Source organism: Xiphophorus maculatus, chromosome 22 (assembly GCF_002775205.1).
Source record: "Xiphophorus maculatus strain JP 163 A chromosome 22, X_maculatus-5.0-male, whole genome shotgun sequence".
Classification (NCBI taxonomy): domain Eukaryota; kingdom Metazoa; phylum Chordata; class Actinopteri; order Cyprinodontiformes; family Poeciliidae; genus Xiphophorus; species Xiphophorus maculatus.
Window position 1 is genome coordinate 13,384,846 of NC_036464.1, and position 17,706 is coordinate 13,402,551.

A 17,706-nucleotide genomic window follows, 5' to 3' on the forward strand; every position below is an offset into this window, starting at 1 on the left:
ACTCTCAGCTTCAGGTCACCTTTTGCATTCTGATAGCACTGTTTTCTTTAGTGTTGCTGGGGATTTTGTTTTTGTGATAAAAGCTAAGAAAGAAAAAAAATGCCTTTACCCTAAGTTACTCCTACAAAAATAGAAGGAGGTGTTCTGGAGAATTGAGGCTAAAATGAAACTTTCCAAACACTGTTTGCAAAATGACCCTGAACATACAACCAGAACCGCAACAGAAGGGTTTAGGTCAAAGCATATTTACATACCAGAATGGCCTAGCCAAAGTCCAGATGTAAATTGACAAGACCTAAAAATTGATAGTTACAGACGCCCTCTGAATCTTACTGAGCCTGATCCAAATTACAAAGAAAAACTGACAAAATCAGTTTAAAGATGTGCAAAGTTATTGGAAACAGAATAATAGATGCACATTTATATTTGCTTTTTCTATTGTTAATAGATTACTTTCCTAGGATTTCATTGAAGTCTGTAGATGTAAAGTGACAAGATGTAAAAAAAAGAACAAATATTTGCAGTTCTATGTAGATTTTCTTGTCTAGATTTTAACTAGACAGGTTTATTTCTTGAAAATGGGTGGACCTCTGCCATGTTTAATCCACATTCAAAATATCTGTGATTCAAAAAAGAATAAACCTGAAGTTATTTGCTTGACTCATAACAAAAAGGATTTGATATTTATGTAAATAAATGTTTTAGTCCTTAAATTTAGAGGAATTAACACCAAAGTCACTGTAAAAAAAATCAATTTTAACCTTGCCAGTTTGAACTCTCAGCATTGTCTGTACTAATTGTTGTCAAACCAAAACAGTTTCCAAAGTTGCAGCAGTATGCACATAACGTTGCCCTTTAATAGAGCTGTCGCCCTCTAAAGCAATCTGTTTTCAACAACACATTTGTCATCGCTGTCCAAAACTTGTTTGCATAAGTAATGCTCTGCCGATCAACGTGGAAATGCAATAACGACCTTCGGAGGAAGAGCTCAAACTCAATTTGGAGCCAATGATCCATGATGGTAAAAAACAACGCAGGAGCGGAATCGTGTCTATCAAATCTGTGGTCTGAATCAGCTAAGTTGCTTAAAATTCATCATCACTCCCCTCCCCCGAAATATTTTAGTTTCAAGGTTGATGGATCTTTGTTGCACATTGACTCGACATGTGATGAAAATGTGTTGTAACGCAGTCATCCCTCTCACGGTGCATCAATTTGTGCTGCTCTGTAGGGTGATCCAGAAGCTCGAAGACAGATAGAGGACGCAGCACCAGGGAGCAGAGAACCAGAGCCTTGTTGAGATGCACTACTGTTTAAAGCAAGCTATAATTAGAACAAGTGAATCAATGACATTACAGCACAAGCGTGACCCGAAACCGTGTAATAAGAGACGCAGGATGCTGGGAAAAATCAATGAGGGGGAACAAATGTTAGATCAAGTGGAAGAGAAAGAAACAATGAGGCAATATCAATTCTGCAGCTTTTTGCACCCAACCTTTTCTTTTCTTGCCTATTATAACTGAACCTCCTTTCTTGTGTTCTGAGAATGGAGAAGAGGAACTAGTCACATACTTTCTACCTCTGCTGCTGTGATTACATCTTCACTCCTTCATGTGGAAGCTGACATTTAGCTGTGAGAGCCACGCAGAAGCACCTAGTGTCCCACATTTGCTCCACTTACAATCATGAGTCTGAAAGTGTAACTAAAATAAACCCTGAACATGGAAACACTGCAGCTGTAAGTGGATTTGGCAGAACCTCTGTCACCGTTTTAAGTGTATGGTCAGGCTTCAAGTTCTGTGGAGCTTAATGTCTTTATTTATTGTTTTTAGTGAACAAATTCTGCTTTGGTCTGTGAGACAGAATGTAAACAAAAGTGAACAAACCAGAAATACTTCAAATGTGTATCGTTATCAGGCTTGATCTGAGTCATCATGATTATAATAGGCCATAACATAAAGTTTAATTGAATGTATATTTTTCATTTTGGCAGTATGCAAAAATGTTATTTTTTGACTTGCAGTAGCTTTAAGCAAAACCTCCACATTTATTAAAAAATAACACTGCACATATATGACTGTGTATAATTTATTATCAAATACAACATCCAATTTTTAATTTAGAAACTAATAAACTACTTGATATTTTGAATTTGTTAAAGTATCTGTATTTCACATATTGTAGTAATCTGCTTAGTCATCATCACACCACGTCTGAATGCTGCCCTGTGTAACTCTGTTTTGATAAGAATAGCATTTTAAATGACTTAATAAAAATGCTCTCATTCAAATCTTTACTATTTTTAATTGCCAGAAGGAAAAACAAAAATAATTTTTACATCCTGCAAAAATACTGTAAAGTTCAGAGAAAATCCTGCAGAAACCAATAAAACCGACAACGGAAAATTAATCTTTTCAAGATGCTAAAATGGTTTTCATTGCCAACAAAACCACCTTGCGTTCCACTTTAGACAGACTGGACAAACAAATCACTTAGTTTAGATGGAAATCTCATTTTTACTTTTAATAGCATAGAAACATATGCTGATAAATACTTTTAATTTGTTTAACTTTTTAAACTCCTCCAGAAAACATTGGCAAAAAACCCCAAAACAAAACAAAACAAAAAAAATCAAAGTTACAATGTGGATATGAAGAAGAAATGAACATAAACTGCAGCAATAAACAGGCAGAGTTGAAGGCAAATGAACATTGAACATCCAAGCAGGCAGTATGAGCGGCCTGTGTGGGGGAAGTCAGGGAGTTCCCAGAGAGTCTCAGTTCATGTTCAACACACTGATCTGAAATCAGCCCGTCGGTTCTGTCATAAATTAAGACACCAGAGTGACGGATTGGAGTGACGAATCCCAAGACTTTCTGAGTGAATTTAAAAACCGAGGAGGAAAGGAAAGCACACAGAGGTCGGATGCTGGGAGTTCCCCCTCAGGAATACGAGGGAGCTGCAGAGATGCGGCAGAAATGTGACACCGCTCTGTCAGCTGAAAGGCACCGACTGTCCCGCAGCTTTTTGAAGTCTGATTGTCACATATAAGAGACGTCTGAGTTTCACTCAGCCACACCCACACAGAGCTTAGTAGTCTTCAAAAGTTTGGTTCAAAATAAATAAGAATATTATGGATGTTTCCATATTTTAGTACAAAATACAATCCTTTTTTAAAAAAAAACAAAAACAAAACACTAAAACACTCTTTTCATCCATCCTAAATCAGAAAAGCTCAATCTCAACAGAAACATTCAGAGCTCAGAACAGTCAACATGACTGGTGTGATATAAAAGTGCAGAGCCAAGAATACAGAAGGCCTATCAATCTAATAACATTTTCCACAGTGGTTCCAAGAAGGACAACATATGAGATCTTACGCAAGCAACACGGAGACTGGTTTGGTCCAAACATGTCCCTCACACACACCCACACACACGCACACACACACAAACACTTGAATCTCAATAAGATAAGTGCTGAAAATTTAATTTAAAGTCCAAAATGTGAGTCACTTTTACTGGGAATGTAGTCTGGAATGTCCCGTGAGTTGGGTTTAGAGGGAACAAGATGGAGCCTGGAAGGGAAAATGGACGACACCGAAGGGAGAAACAGACTGCTGAATGTTTTGGTTATCATGTCAAGGCAAACCAATCAAAGTGGAGTTAATGTTTAAGCCTTTTTAATTTGTCAAATGTGAAACTAAAAGTCAGCAGTAGAACCTTGACCCCGCCTGTCTTACCTCACTTTGAGCAAACAAGAACAGAAAGGCGGCTCTCTCTGTTGATTACCAGCTGCATGGAAGTATGCAACTCAAGTTAAAAAGACTAAAGACAATACAATAAACCCCAGATGTAGTCAAGATATTTTTTGGACCGCTCTTTAAATACTGCATAGCTTCTGACACAGGTTAAAGTTACTCAAGTAGATCCTGTAAAGGCTTTGGAGATAACACAGCAGGAAAGGAAAGTAGCTTTAAAAATAATCCAGACTATCCCCTCAAGTCTGAATTAGTGGCTTTGTTACTTATCAAGCAATTAGTTGTACTGTCTTATTACAGTAACCTATATGTCACCATTGTCTTTTAATAAGGCTGATATTAAATACGCTGGTGCGAGTACAGTTTCATTCTCATGCAGTTAAAGTTTAAGCGATAAATAACCCTGTAGATTCTGTATTTACACTAAAAGGTCAACTTTCACTGCATTACGTACACTTGTTGAGTCTTCAGTAGTCAGTTCAGAGTTTCCAGTTATCAGATTTGTTCTGACACCCTGCTAAAAGTCACCTCACTAGTGTCAGTAAATTACTCTACAGATGAGCATTTAACTTATTTGTATCTTTGTGCTAAAGTAAGAATGCTGACATTCAGTTTGGACATGTTTTGTTCTCTGTTAAGTTCGTTTGGGTTTATGAAAATCCACCTGGGTCTGCAGGTAGAGCGTTTGTGTTCGGAGATGATTTCAGTTCCTGTGTCTCTGTGTGAGGAGACGGAGTGTCTGCGTCAGACACGGAGCTTGGCCGAACGGTGGGCTGGCGGGGAAGAGCCGGCGGCGGGTACAATGGCGACTGGAGGATGTCGGCGTACCGCTGGCTGGGCTTTGTCTCCCTCTGCAGAACTTTTCTCAGCAGCGGCTTCAGCTGCCCCATGGCCAGCTGGCTGCTGGGGGGGTCTGCAAATGGAGCGGGGGACGGAGGGCTGCAGGAAATGTTTTTGAGCACCAGGTTGAGGATGGTGGTGACGGTGTAGTCCTCGGGGCACAGTGCCCACAGCAGGTCCAGGTAGGGGTCCAGTTCCCGGTGCTGAGACACCTCGCACAGCAGGGAGTTGAAGATCTCCTTGTTGAGCAGGGGGCTCTGTTTGCAGAACTGCTGGGCCACCTGGGTGACCCGCTCCCACTGGCGCTTCACCATCAGGATACGCAGCGCCTGCAGGATAGCGTTGGGCCGCCCGCTGACGAGCAGCAGCTCCACCTCCAGGTCCTGCCGCTGCTCTGTGTCTGTGTCCAGGCTGGACAGGACCCACAGTGCCCGCCTGTAGAGGGGAACGTTGTTCTCCCCGCTTTCCCCGCCTCTCCCACTGGGGAAACCCCAAGACGACGAAGCCAGGCTGAGTCCCAGCGCCGCAGAGCCCTGCTGCTGCTGGGAGAGCTGCAGGAACCTTGGCAGCCAGCCGGGCTGAAAACGAACAACTGACTGGCAGAGAAGCTCAAACACAGGCAGGGCAGCTGGGGAGGTCGTGACCTTACAGTTATTATCCCCTTTCAGGCTGGGGCTGTGCTTCGACTGCCCGTTCATGGCGGGAAGGGAGTTCGGGCAAGGAGTGAGGACCATTTTCCACACGTCTGGGGCGGCCCTGCTGGACAGGGAGCCCTCCACGTTGTGGTGCAGTTGCAGCGCAGCCTGAGCAGCGCTCCACGCCTGGCCGGGGAACATGCTGAAGATGGAATTCAGGTAGAGCAACGTTTCGCCGTCCAGTTCGGAGGACGACAGCAACCTCACCACTTCTTTCTCCACCAACGTCCCACCCACTGCCTCTACCTCTTTCACACCCCCCCTCACTAAACTCCCCTTCAGCTCCAGCAGAGCCACCAGAGCTCTCAGCTCCCCCTCCAGAGAGCACATTAACTTATCCTGCCCTGCAATATAGTCACCTCCTCCATTTTGCAGTGACTCTGTCTCCGTTCTCCTCAAGCCTGAGTTGAGGTAGTTCCTGAGAATGGAGGCCAGAGAGATGGGAGCCTGGAACCGTCCTCCCTTCTTCAAGGACTCCACAGTGAGCTGCGTGCTGCTGAGGCTCCTTTGCTGGTAGTACTTGCACGCCTCCTCGAAGACGGCTTCAACCAGGACGGCTCCGGCCTGATTACTCTCAGCCGGACTGAGGCCCAGAGTTTTCCCCGTAGAGTCCTTCTCCGTAAGCATGAAAAGTCCAGTTTCCGAGAGCAGAAAGGGAGTTCGTCTGTCAGCCTGGTTTGCGTATAACAACCCCTCTCTTTTCAACGCAATCTTTTGCAGCTCTGTGCCACAGTTCACCTCTATCAGATGCAGGGTTTTCCCGACCATTAGCGCCACGATGTTCACGTAAAAGCACAGGCTGGTGTGAGTGTCTGCTTGAGGCGTGAAGTTGTCCGCCAGCTTGTACATCCGCCGCAGCATCCCGTCCTCCTGCAGGATGTACAGCCAGCCCGTGTTGAGGAGCAGCAGCAGGCCTCCGCAGCCTGTGGGAGAAAAGCTGCAGATTTCAGGCGGCTCGAGAGCTGACAGATATCCCAAACAGTCTGCAATCAGCTGCCTGAAGTCGGACTCCTTGGCTGAAAGCTTCTTTATGGGGGTATTTTTGCACGTGGTGCTGATGGTGAAGGAGTCGTGGTGAGGGGACCACGTCAGGAAGAATTTGGAGATGCACAGTTGCAACTTGGCTTTCAGGTCAGGCAGCAGATGCACGTAGTCGCCTGAGCTGATGACGGTGAATTTAGGATTATTGTGAAGAATGATTTTCAGTCCTCCCAGGTTCACAGCTCCATCCTCCACCTCACAGTCCCTCCTGCAGATGCAGTATCTCAGTTTGTTCCTGGTGGAGCTGAGGGCAGAGGAGTTCTCTGAGGCTGGACGCTCCTCACACCACACCAGGAGGCTGGAGCACACACACACTGACAACACTCTGGCCCGGGGGCTGTTGCACAGATCAGAGGTCTGCAGGAGATACCAGCCGGTTTTGTAGTCCAGGAATTTCCAAAACTCGGCTTTCCCATTCTCATAAACAACCACCGCAACAACTCCTGTCCCCTTGCCTTTGTTATGAAGGAGATCCAAGTAGAATACATCCACTATGGAGACGCCCCCTTTGAACCACACGTCCAGTTTCTTCGGGTTGAGAGCCAGCTGGGGTCTTTCATGCTTGTCAAAAGTCATGAGACCGACCTTAGGCTGGCGGAGGAGGACATGGACGTGACGTCCATCTGGACTCACACGAACGTCTGACAGTTTGATCCTGCTGGGCTCGTCTTTAGAAAAAGTTAGTAAGTCACTCAGCTTCTGGCTTCCAGCGTAGTCCCTGAAATCCGACAGCTCTTCCAAGACAAACCGCGACATATTCACGGTTCTGTTTCGAGGAGTTCAGAGTAACTTCCTTTACCGCAGCCCTTATCAATAACCCGTTAGCTTTGACGGCTCATAAATCCGACCCCTGGCTCCAGCGAAGCTAGCAGAGCGGATGCTTTAAGTCCGGTGGAGGGAGTCATCTCTTTAACGGCCGAGGCGGAGGGATACACAAATCCGACAGCATTACGCTGCTGTAATTTCATGTTTTATAGACCAGAGCGGAGCTAAACTGTTAGCTGACAGTGTAAAGGTTTGGAAAAGCAGTCTGAGAAAAGGCACTGCAGTCATTCCGGTGCTATGCTAGCCCTCCTCTAATATCACGGGACTATTAATTTCCGGATACCGAGACTGCTCTGCATAAAGAGGAGGAGCAGAACGCCGACCGTTGGACTACAAAGATTTTGCAAAGGAAAAGGAGGAATCACTCTGCTGATATATTTTTTCTCTCGAGGTTTTTCATATTAAATAAGAATTTGATATCTCAACACCGTTCATTAGATTATAATAATTAAGTGTTTTTAATTGTGTGACGATAGTGACTTGCAAGTGTGTTCATATCCCCTGACCTTTTTGCACATTTTGTCTCTATGTAACCAAAAAAGTAAGTATTTCATTAATCTGAGAGATTAATACGAAATAGCACATAATTGTAAAGTGGAAGGAAAATGATGCCGTATCATCTTTTATTTTAATTTTCAAATACATTTTGAAAGGTGTGGAGTACAATTCATATATAGAACCATTTATCTTTTCTTACAACTAGCTGCAATTGTGATCTACAGTATTCTCTTTTACAAAATAGCAAAAACTCAATCTAATTAGATCAAGGGTGTCAAACTCATTTTCATTTTGGGCCATATAAAAAATCTGAATGTTCTTAAAGGGCCGGTTGCGCCAGGATATATTGATAAAACTAATTAAATCTAAAAGCTGCAGGAGTAGCTCTTGAGGACTAGGTAGAAAACAGAATTACAGAATTGGACTCTATTTACTAATTAGGTGACTAAGACAGTTGTCAGTGCTGAATTTCATTTAGGTGTATCACAGTGAAAAGGGCTGAAATGTAAAAGTTTAGTTTAACGTATTTTTTATACAATTATGATTTTTTTTTGTCTTGGTCTATTGTATAAAGTCACAATGAAGTACCATAAAGATTGTGGCTGTAATGTGACGAGATGAGAAAAATTATTAGCTTAGTGGCGATTTTCACAGCAAGATGGAGCTGTAGTAACTTGGTATGAGATTTTTATTAGGTTATTTTTCATCAGAATATTGGTGAAGCAGGATGTAGACCAAGCCCTTTTCAAATGTGAAGGATTTCTATGTAAAAGTGTGAATATTGTTAATTTCTTTGACTTTATTCAGACTAGTACATGTTTTATGTAATCAGTCAATCTTCCATCCACTTTGAGCGTGATCAGAGATCTTCCAAAGACAGACATTCAGAACAATCAGCTTTATTTGTCAAGATTGTTTACACAGACAAGGAACTTGACACACATGGCACACATGATTAAAGATAATTTCTAATAAGACAAAAATTAAATATCTGGTTATAGTTCTTGCCACCCAAACACGGGAGGTATACATGAACATTTTATATTACACCAATTTAGGTTGGCAGTTTCCTATCCATAAGCCATGATTAAATCCAGCTTAATTGCAGGTTTTTAAACGCATGGTAGTTTAGTCAATTTGATCAAAGCTAACAACTTTTAGAGAAGCATTGTAGCCACCATGTCACATTTCCCTTTTCAGTCATATTTTCACATTGCAGTTTTGTTGTGTTTATGTGCCTCAATGTTATTCTGCCCAGGCATACACAAGTTAATGAATACAGAACTTTATATATTTTAATACCTCTAAACCTTTGCTGAATCTGGCATCAGATCTCCTAGCAGTAAAGGAAATGTTAGTGTATTCTGACAAGATAACACATTAGCATTTTGAGAATTGGCTATTCTTCTTCCTGCTGCATGTGTTTATGTGAAGCAGTCCTGAAAATATTTCAGATGATGCAGGTGTTATTAGGCTGCAAACAATTTAAGAGGAACATTCAGTAAAGAATAAAAAGAGGAACTATGTGATTTTCTGTTTCTACTTTTGAAAGCTATTTTTTTGTTGCAGTTGTTTTACTGATCAGGTGTTTACATTTTATCTTAACTGAAAAACCCTCCTAATTCTTTCTGGTTTTTGGTGAGATGGTTTAAAATTTAGCCACTGGCTTGTGTAGGTTTGTTTTTTCTGCTCTGTCGTCCTTGTTTACTCAAATTTCTTATAGAAGCGAGATTTATTAACTCAGCAGTCCTAGATTTATTATGAATTGAGAGGCCTTTTTGAGGATACGGGCATAGTTGGAACAAAAAAAAAAAAAGGCATACCTGGATGAAAAATGCATTGTTTTGATAATATCTAACATTTATTACAGTGAGAGTTGAAGGCTCATTGGTGACTCACAGTCTAAGCAAGTGGATCCCTGCTGCATGTATTGCTTTACCAAACTTTTCTGGCAACTTTCACCACAGCCCACACAGTGCATTAACTGCTTAAAGACAGTGTTGCTGATTTATAAATAGATATTTAGAAATATTTAGAGTAGAGCCGCTGCTCCTTCACATCGAGAGGAGCCAGTTGAGGTGGCTTGGGCATCTGGTCAGGATGCCTCCTGGACGACTCCCTGGTGAGGTGTTCCGGGCACGTCCCACCGGGAGGAGGCCCCGGGGAAGACCCAGGACACGCTGGAGAGACTATGTCTCTCGGCTGGCCTGGGAACGCCTCGGGATTCCCCCGGAAGAGCTGGAAGAAGTGGCCGGGGAGAGGGAAGTCTGGGCCTCCCTTCTGAAGCTGCTACCCCCGTGACCCAACCTCGGATAAGCGGAAGAAGATGGATGGATGGATGGATGGATATTTAGAAACCTCTATAGAGAGACCACAAACAAGTAGTTGGCAGTAGTAGGAATATTTTTATTTAATTTATGAAGGTAGTTTGCAACACTTAAAACTGAAACTAATCTGAGAGAAGACGGATCACATTTTCTTTAATTCAAATAGATTTTGCGCTGTTTCTCTTGATTTGTCTTCAGCTCTCGATTCTGCTACTTGTGATCAAATCAGGTCACATGAAGCTGCAGATCTGCTCAGAATCTGAGACAGGAGAAAGGGATTAATTCAAAGCTTGTGATCCCATCAACATAATCAAATCATGGAGAAAGTTTAGCTCCATGTCTCTTCAAATTATCCATGGGATTCTTTTGTTTTTATTAATGACAAGAAATGTTTTTAAAATACTGAGGATTTCAGGCTCAATTATATAATATCTTTAATGTCAAGCAACATCCAGAAGGAGGCAGGATTGAGCCTCACTGTGTGGCAGGGATTCAAGCCCTTGTGCTCAAAATAATAAATGTACAACACATATGATTACAGAGAAGACTAAACGTATTCCTTATTTGTACATATGATAACAATAACAAAATAATAAAACGTCAATGTTAAAAATGCTCAATATTATTTAATTTTAAATAGTACTTAAATAGTACTTAATGAAAGCATTTATTAATACTTCAACAGTTTGTTTATCAATACATATTGGCACAACTGGCCCTTTGAGAACATTCATGATATTAATATTGCCAAAAAATAATATTGAGTTTGACAAAACTATGCTCTAAAGCATATACTTTTTTTATCAGTTTAATTTTAATTTAAGTTGTTTATACTATTAGTACTCTAATTTAAATTTGTTTTATTTGTTTTTATTCTAATAGCAAGCGCCTTTGTATCATTTTAACTTGACATTATTTATTTTTATTTTAATACAAGGAAGTAATTTTATTCACTTAAATCTTGGATTAAAAAGCTGACATGTTCTTTCAGTTTCTGTTAAGTAGATCCGTGCTGTGGATTTTATGACTGTCATTGTTTCTGTTTTAATTCAATGCACCAGTGTAGCAGCTGTTCTCCTCCTGTGTTGGAGACAACAAGGACCCTTTAAAAGTCAAAGGATCTTTTGATGAAAACTACTTGCTTTCACCGCCTACTTATTTTCACAGCTTCAAATTGCTTTTCTTTTTTTGTTTCTTACTTAAAGACAGAAATCTCAAAGTAGGAGAAAAATGGGTAAAACCGTATTTTTCTGAAAGTTTTCTCTACAAAACTGGGTAAAGTTTAACTTGGAAGAGAAGGTTCTCTTTCTTTCAGCTCCGACACACAAACAGGCAGTTTCTATTATATCACCCCAAGCCGCTTTTAGAGGACGTTGTTTGGTTATTCAGAATAGTGTGCATGCAGATAAAAGTGTATAGTTGCAGTAGATTCAGGCTTCTTTGCTCATGGACAGGTTTGCCTTGGATAGAAAACAGCGTCTATTAGAGAATGTGTTTAGGCCGCTGTGCCTGTAGACAGGAAGATAAAGTGCTTGTCTGGAGACTGGAGGGGATTGAATGTGGGGGAGATTTTCTTCTTGAGTTATAAGGCACAGAAAGGGAAACTAATGGCTGAAAGAAATGCTGCTTCTTAGAGTGGAGAAGATGGGTTGGTTGTCGGCTTTGCATCCCCTTAGGATAGACGCCTTTCTTATTTGAGCATGATTTAAAATCATAAGAATTGGTAATTCTCTGAGTGTTTGGGCTTTACTAAGAGGATACGTCATTTTTATGATATCTGTGTCCCAAAAAACATTACAACTGCTGATCAGCCTTATATATCCTGTATGGACAGGTATTACTAGTTTGCTCTTTGTGATAAAAGATGGCAGCTTCCCTTTCTCTATGTCTACCATTGAGTTATGTTCAACATCTGGAGCTTTTTGTCATATTGAAACTACAGTATACTCTCTCTCGCTTGCTTTGGCGTTTTCACCTGAGAGACAGCCTGCTGATGTTGGATGGCGGTTTCCAGCTCTTTTCCCACAGGTATAAGTGTCTGTGACAAAAAATAAAAGAATTACACAAATATTAAATAAATATTTGGATTCTGAAGGCATAAAGTTAAAGCCTTGCGCAGATGTTCATTACATTTGATCTTGAGGTTCAAGTCTTCAGTAGGGACTGCAATAGTCCCTACTGCAGACTATTGTGCAATAGTCTTCAGACTGCCTCTGTTACATCCACAGAGGCAGTCATTTACTCAAGGAAAGGATCAGACTTGAGAAAAACAAAAGTCAGCAGAGCTGTACATAAATGAGATATGATGGGCAATATCTTTAACTCACATGACACCCAAAATAACAAGCTGGATGTGAAAATAAGAGCCACTCTGGAGATGTCATTAGCAATGATCTCAGCATAATAAGGAAAATTGTTTCGTGTAAAGGCAGTGGGGTGAAACTTTCAATATTCTTCCAAATGAGCTTCATGATAAGCAAATAGAGGCCCTGTATTCTCAATGTTATCACTTATAATGGATATGTCTGCCTCATTGGTAGGGAAGATAGCATTTACAGCTGGCTGTCCCTCCACATTTAGCCCCAGCTCTAATCTCAATGATCCATACCCCAACTCTGAGCAGCAATAATAGTGTGATCTCCTCCATCACACTATTAATCCGATTTATGGCCCTTGGCTTTTTGTGGGACTTGTTTCATGTTTTCAACACCCTCTCTCCCATCTTGCTTTTCTTCTTTCTCTTCTTAATCTGTCCTGTTCCCACAGGATGCACGATGTGATGCTCAGTTTTGAACTGCTGAATGTAGTACTCTCTGTGACCACATATGGGCAGCGTGTATTGGGTTTGGTTGATCAGAGGAGGATGAGAAAAGGTCGTGTTCTTGCTGATTTTACTCATATTTGGAAACTGAAGTGTTTCACTTTGTAAGTAGAGTGAATCCACTCCTGCAACAAATATTCTCTTTCACTGTCAATTGATTGTGCACTAAGTCTAAAGAACATCTTTTCATCTAGCCTCCTTCTTAGTTTCCTTGTTCAGTTTACCCTTCTGCCTCTTTGTTAATGATCCAGAAATGAGGATGCTGTCTTCCTCCATCTCTGCCCTCTCCATTGCTGTAGATCTCCCCTTCATCATGTCTCTCTTTCTACTTCCTCCTTCATGTCTAAAGAACATCTGAGAGCAGACATCTTGTAGTCACAAAATTATAAAAAACAAAACAAGTTCCCCTTACACTGTGACCAATAAGAACCATAAATGCATTGGTAGTAAATATGTGCTATTTATAGACACATATAAATAAAAAGCATTTTTCAGTCTTTTGCCCAGCGGTGGTGCCCAAACCTTTGCTCAAAGAACCTCCTATTTCCACAAATGCTCCTCTTGAGAGTTGCTGTCTCATCCTCCCCCGCGCCTTCCCCACTCAGCTCCTCGAGACTAGTGGCAGCAGCAACTATCAAACACTTTGTGGAGTCTGGTGAGCTTATCATATGAACTACATCTCAGGCCAACACTTCCAAGAAACGTGGGAAGTGGCATAAGGAGAAACATTGTTGTGATGAGTGTTGGAAAGAGCAGGAGCTTCTTCAGGAGACAGGTCTCATTTCAATTTGTCAAATTGCAAAGTCTGTTTATTCTTGTAACAACAAAAAAAGTGTTGCTGTGCAACAACCGTGTTACTTGTTTCAATCAAGGTACTTGATTGTAACAAGTAACACGATTGTTACAATCAAGTAACTGTGTTACTTATAAAATGACACGGCATGTCTGGAAAATACAATACATCGCCCCTTAAAGGCCAGATTGTTGCACTGTTTGTAGAGTGCACAAATCTCATCTCTGTATGCCGACTCATATCTTCCTACACTTCTTGTAAACCTGGGAGAGACATACTCTGAATTACTTGTAACTGAGATATAGTGAAAACTGGTTCTGCAAAGTTTTGACTCAAGGCATTTAATAAAAACGCATGTGCAGAGCATTCAAAGTTTTAGTTATAAAATGTTTTCTAAAGCCATGTCACTTTCTCTTCCCTTCAATTATGCCCCACTTTGTATTTTTCTATCAAATTAAATTCAAATAAAAATACATATAAGTTTCTAGTTGTTACATAGAAAAATGTAAAAAACTGCAGGGGCTTTAAATACTTTTGGAAGGTTCTGTAAATCCTCTTCTGCTGACTCTTGTTCTTTTTTGTCTCAGAAAACATTTTCATTCCTTCTGCTACATGCAAAGACTCAAATCAGAATCATCCCAGCCTTTGATCACACCGAGGCTCCCTTCACTAGCACAGGCCTAATTTAGCAGCCATAAAACCTTCATGATCTAACTTGAAACACCTTCACCTGGGCTGCATCCTGACACGAATCTGGCAGGGTGTCAACGTGATCAAACCCGTCTAAAACACAAGAGCCGAATGAGGATTTGTACTACTCACAAGTGTTTGTATGTGAAATGTGTGTATTTACTGAGGAGGACAGTTTCTTCTAAAGTGTGCTGCGATAAAGCTGTCCACGACGGGCCTTGGTTGATGAGCTGTGACATTATAATGTCTTGGCTTTTTAAATTGTCAGTGTCTGCTCTCATCAATTGCCTCTTTGTGCCTTTTATAGGTGGTTATAATGGCTCTACTAAAGAGGTATTAGCAACAACATCTGTTTTCTTTTCCCTATTTACACACATGGAGATTACTCCTCTTCACCTCTGTCTTCTGCTGCTGCTCTGCATAACTGAGCTGTATGTTTTACACATCCTTAGTGAGCCAGTCCTTTCAGTCATTGTAGCTATATTTTACGTACCAGCACATGGGGGATACAATTAACCTATCTTATGTAATTTTATTAAGGAGTGTAAACATGCTTTAAGCTCTGCTGACAAAGTCCTCTTGAACATTACCAGTTTCAATGCAGCAGTCCTGGGGTTAAAGTCACACTATTACTAAGTGTTTACCCCTAAACTCCCTTCTTACCATACCGCCTTCTAAAAGGTTGCCATGCCTTTGTCAAAACACAGCTGGGATTCTCCAAGCGATTGGCCCCCAGTTTTCTATTTGACCAGCAGGAGGCAGGACGTGGTCCTTCTGGCATTATTTCATATCATCTCACTGGAGGGAATGTTTTTGTCATTCTGGTCACTTCATCTGACTTCTCCAACATCTGGTGTCTAGTCCGTTTTTGAATTTGGCTCCAGGAGGAAAGACTGTTGGGTTGATGTGGACTCAGGGAATCGCTGTATTAAACCGCAGCTGGGCTAGAGTTTTTCCACACTCATATTTATCATTCTCAGCTTTTAAAGAAAAGACACATGGAGGAAAAAATATTTCTCCATAGTTTTTATTGTTTTATGTATTGTAAATTAAATTACGTTTCAGACGCTAATGAAACATTTAAACAGGTTACATAGTTTTGGTTGCAAAATAGATCTCATGTGTCTCAATGTCTTTGATATAAAAGATGTGCTTTGCCTTGTTTTCTAAGATTCTTTAAAAAGCCTTTAAATTAAGGTGTTCCTTGATATGCTGCATACAAGATAGATTGTCCCATTACTGGCTGTGTATTGATAATTCAGTGATACCTGAACTGCAATGTGGTTCAGTTATTTTTTCTTTTCTTTTTTGTTTTTTGCATACTTTACAGAGTTGTGAGTACCAGCTCTGTTTATAAATACAGAGGAATATACCAGGCATCAAAGATTACCAAAGAACCAAAAGTCATCTGCATATGACACCTGTATATTACTATTATACTTGATTTTGAAGCTTAATTTATTACGTTATTATTAAGATTTATAACGAAAATTTTTAAATGTAAAAATGTAATTTGATTCAGTTATTGTGGTAAAAGTGCAACATAATTTTTTTTACATTATTATGAGCTTTTAATTTTTGAATATGTAACTTTGCAAACAGCGATCCATAAATAATGCCGTATTATTGCAATAATCATATATCTCTTAGATCCTTCGGTGATAATGCAAAGTAAAAACAGCCAACTTTATTTTCAACCATGAGTTTCCCACCTAAAGTGGAACAGAGAGCTCTTTTATTCCCAAAGTTTATCCTCTTTAACAGTACTGGCGTTGGTAGGCGCCTAAGATTTGTAGGCACTAAAGCTTAAAGCACAACTGCAATAAGAAAAGGTTTCTAAGTATCATAATTAACCAAAAGTTTGCTCATATAAAACAAAGGTGACTATACAAGTTAATTTTTTCTGTGACCTCAAAAACACACATTTATAGACTCATTTGGACTCAGCAGAGCACCAGAACCATTACTGCAGGGAATCATAAAAGATACTCGCTATAAATTGAGAAACACTTTTATTTTCCAGTGATATGAGTGTCTTGAATCATTGTGAGTGTACCTGGGCATGCTGCTCCCACAGAGGGAATGTGAATGTGTCGGTACGTGGAGCACACCGAGTCATTTGCTGTGCGGCTGCATCTCAGAGGAAAATGACTTTGACACTGTTAGCCCTTTGCTTTATAAATTAGGTCCCTGGGTGGACATCCAACTTTACACCCCAAATTCATTATGAGTTAACCACGATCCATTTCAGAAGAGAAGAGCTATACAACCACATATTACCAGGTCATTATCAGAAGCATTAGGAGGCACAAGCACCTCTATACCTATTAAAATTGAACACTGTAACATTGCTACCTACCAAAAATCATATTCCTGTCATATGATTGGGTTGATGTATACAGATAGTGTAGCTTTAATTGCCTTTTGGTCCAGGGGTTTTGCTAGAGATGAGAGACATCTTTTAATTGGGGGGGGAAACAACAACTTGGAGCTCAAGGGACAGAGGAGGTTAGTGGAGAAGTTGCATTGAGTAATGATTTCCTGTGGGCTGCAGAGATAAAGAGGGAGGACTTCGTTGGGTAGTGGTCAGAAAAAGAGGAAAGGAGGAGGTCAGAAGGAACAGAGGACAACAACTACATTCAAACCCATTCGTGTAGACTGCCTGCTCAGATCGCAGAATAGCAGAGCTCAGTTAATCAATGTCCAATTCCTTTCCTGTGCTTCCTCTTTCTGTTGAAGTTACAATTCTCACTAATGAACTACTGAAGAAAAGTTCAACTGCACCTGATGATGACCAAAGAAGCTGTCTATTTTTGTGGTCAAACAGTTTTATTGAGGAATCAGACATGAAAATTGAGACATCAACAATACAAATTTGTCCTCTTTTTGATGTGAACATAAAACATAAAGACAGTACAAAAACAAAACAAAACAAAAATGAAATAAATAAACAGGGACATTCTAGCTGTCTATTTTTTATTACAGAGTTTCAGGATACTGAGGTTGCACATGAAGGTAACTTTATTTCTGTGGCAAGTTCATTTTCACTGCTTTATAACGAAGCTGTTTACAAACAAATTGAACAGGAGCATCTGGATAATATAATGATACTCACCAGATTAGATCACAGTTCTACAAAATTTGTGTTTCTTTCTGTTGGATCCAGCATCAAATTTAACATTGTTCTTCTTACAATAAAAGCAATAAAAGGATGAAGCTCAGAGAAGGATAAAACACTTTATTGTTCCATATTATATCAGCAAAGCACCTTGTTCTCACTCTGTTCTACTTTTTTGTGAATCCTGGAGTTTTTCTAAATCTCAAATTAGTTTCTTAATTTTTTTTGCTTTATTGAGCAGCACAAGCAGACAAGGTTTACTTTCCAGAGCAAGACCTGCTAACATAACAAATTCTTT

General features: G+C 40.4%; 1 protein-coding gene across 1 annotated transcript; it reads right to left on the bottom strand.

Annotated features, from left to right (window-relative positions):
• Positions 1-2,074: 2,074 nt before the first annotated feature.
• Positions 2,075-7,434, bottom strand: hps6 (HPS6, biogenesis of lysosomal organelles complex 2 subunit 3). Its single transcript, XM_005800445.2, has one exon. The coding sequence runs from the start codon at positions 7,090-7,092 to the stop codon at positions 4,411-4,413; it is 2,682 nt and encodes an 893-aa protein (XP_005800502.1). The 5' UTR covers positions 7,093-7,434; the 3' UTR covers positions 2,075-4,410.
• Between the last annotated feature and the right edge of the window lie 10,272 nt (positions 7,435-17,706).